At 51.3% G+C, this 2,514-nt stretch overlaps 1 protein-coding gene across 1 annotated transcript; it reads left to right on the top strand.

Annotated features, from left to right (window-relative positions):
• Nucleotides 1–693: 693 nt before the first annotated feature.
• Nucleotides 694–2,024, top strand: ABOM_003116 (uncharacterized protein; the record flags this gene model as incomplete). Its single annotated transcript, XM_022530246.1, has 2 exons — nucleotides 694–1,516; nucleotides 1,585–2,024. 2 exons carry the CDS (start codon nucleotides 694–696, stop codon nucleotides 2,022–2,024), a joined length of 1,263 nt encoding a protein of 420 aa, XP_022392648.1.
• Nucleotides 2,025–2,514: the final 490 nt, after the last annotated feature.

Genomic DNA, 2,514 nt, shown 5'->3' with positions numbered 1-2,514 from the left:
TTAGGTAATGGAAATGAAGAGATTTCTTGGGATGAAATCACGTTGCGATCACGTCACGGCCATTGGTATGGAGCGTCTATAAATATCATCACGCAAAAAATTGCGTGGCTGTCGTGAATGGATCTGCTGGAGCATTAAATTACTCGATTCATTAATTCTACTCAAGTAGGTCGAGGGGCAATTGTAGAAAGGAAGGGACGGAAGGAAGGGAATAGAATTCGGTGCCTGAAAATCGATCAGGAGAGAGGGATATTCCCCTTGTATGAGAGATTTTTTTTTTATTAAAAAAAAAATTCGCAATTAAATGAATTTCCCCAATTTTGAAAAAAAAGGGAGATCGACAGGGAGGAGAAGAGCAGCTCAGGTCCTCCGCATTTTTTCTCCCCCGCATTTCCATTAGGTAAATGCCGAGAGGCGCATCGCCGTGACTGGTCCAGAGCAGCGGATCCACTGACGTTGTCAAGCTTCCATTTTGCCTCACGTTTCCATTGTTGAGGATCACGTCGTTCCAATGAATCTTCGGTCAGCAATGAAGACGGCCGCCATGAACCTGGAACCCAATTCCTGGTCACATATATAACCCCCCGACCACAGCCACTTCGGCAACCCCTCCAGCTTACAAAATCGTGTCATCATACTTTCGTCTTCGTTATCAGATCGATCTAATCACTGGCCAATGTGCTGCCGGCAGTCATGGCGCTTGAATCCCTCCCAACAGAGCTTCGCATCCTTGTGATCCAACAGCTCCCCGATGTCCAATCCCTCAAGTCTCTTGTTCACGCCTCCCCAATCTACTACAGCACATATGCCCTCTCCAAGAAGAGACTCCTGCATGATATCCTCCAAAGACAGTATGGTCTCGTAGACCTGGCCGAGCCAATGGCCGCCATTCGCTCCCAAGGTCTCCATGCCGACGTACCGGCCAACCGGGATCAGATCGTCACTCTCCTCGACCGTCGCCGTCGTCAAGGCGAGCTCGCGCTTTCCGAAAACGCCCCCACGGACATGGAGGAATGCTTACGGCTCTCCCACCTCTACCGCCAACTCGAACACCTCCTCAACGTCTACTGCTCCCAGGCCGCTTGCCCACCCGGCGTGTCCCAAGAAACCTGGGAACAGAACCGTCCCATCAATCCCTCGAATACGGAAAAAGCCCGCATTCTCCGCGCCCTCTGCCGTCTCCAAACCTACTGCAACATCTTCGGTGCCCGAGAATGGAGCGAAGAACACCAACAGACCACCGAGTTATCCTCTCCCTCACAATCCCGCTTCTTCAAGCGCCGATCCTCCAGCTGGTACCGCAACTTTAACCTCCATGAAATGTGGGGTATGATCTTCGGCACCATGCCCCCCTGGGAGGTCGAAGAATTCGGCTGTCTCTGGGTCTTCCTCCAACAGCAGTATACGGAGATCTTCTCCGAGATCGCCCAGGAGTTCCCACGGAACAGTCACGAATGGCAATCTCTCCGACCCACGGTCGACGGCATGGAACTGTTCCCCAGCGTGGACGGCGATGGTAAGCCCTCTCTTCCCTACCTGCTACAGGCTAGATCCAAGACGTCAGAAACTAATGAAGGCGAACAGGAAGCGACGGTAACGACTACAACGATTACCGCAACCACCTGGTCTCCCTGGGTCCATCCTTCCTCTACAAAGTCCTCCGTCAACCATCCTACGAGGCACGCCGCAACCTCGTTGCCTATAACGCCGTCTCCTCCAAATCCTCCTTCATGATCCTAGTCGAGGTCTCCCGGGACCCTCCGTCCCTCCTCTACCCAGCCGACAAGTACGAAAGTGAAGACATCGGCCGAACCCTCCCGCTGATGCCGGCCATCGAGCAACCCAACGGTGGCTGGAAGCACCACTGGCACGGCTACGGGCCCATCCACCGCGTCCGGGAAGTGGTCCGCAGCGACAACTTCCAGGAACCGTGGATCGAGCGGACGATCGGAAACGCCGCCGGATGGCAATGGGGGTACGCGATCTGGGACGAGGAACGAAATGCGGCCGGCCACCGCCTATAGATTCCGTCGGGAACAGTCATCATCATCGCGCAGTGATTAAAAATCTACGAATCAGAAAAAAGAATGCATCATCCGTGAATCGAACACGGGCCTCATCGATGGCAACGATGAATTCTACCACTAGACCAATGATGCTAACTGAGCTATTGGCTCTTGATGAAGTTTATTGGGCTCTAATTGCATCTGTGGCGTCTTGATTTTTGGGTTTGCATATGGGTTTAGCTGGTTTTGACCCATCATAGTACGTTTTAATATGGATCAAAAAGTTGTGATTATTTCTTGTGGAGGAAAATGAATTCATGGATGGAAAGTGGGATTTGAAGATATCCGAGCTCTTGCTCAATATACCAAGGTAGAGCTAGCAATGAGAATATTTCTCTGATGGTGCATGATTGCAATTTCTATATATATTCCGTATACACTTCGACTCCGCTATCCCAGCTGCAAATAAAACGAAACAAACCACAAATTGAACGAAACCAGCGGATTA

The sequence above is a fragment of the Aspergillus bombycis genome, assembly GCF_001792695.1.
Source record: "Aspergillus bombycis strain NRRL26010 chromosome Unknown contig00012, whole genome shotgun sequence".
Taxonomy (NCBI): domain Eukaryota; kingdom Fungi; phylum Ascomycota; class Eurotiomycetes; order Eurotiales; family Aspergillaceae; genus Aspergillus; species Aspergillus bombycis.
This window is presented reverse-complemented; position numbering and strand designations above follow the sequence as displayed.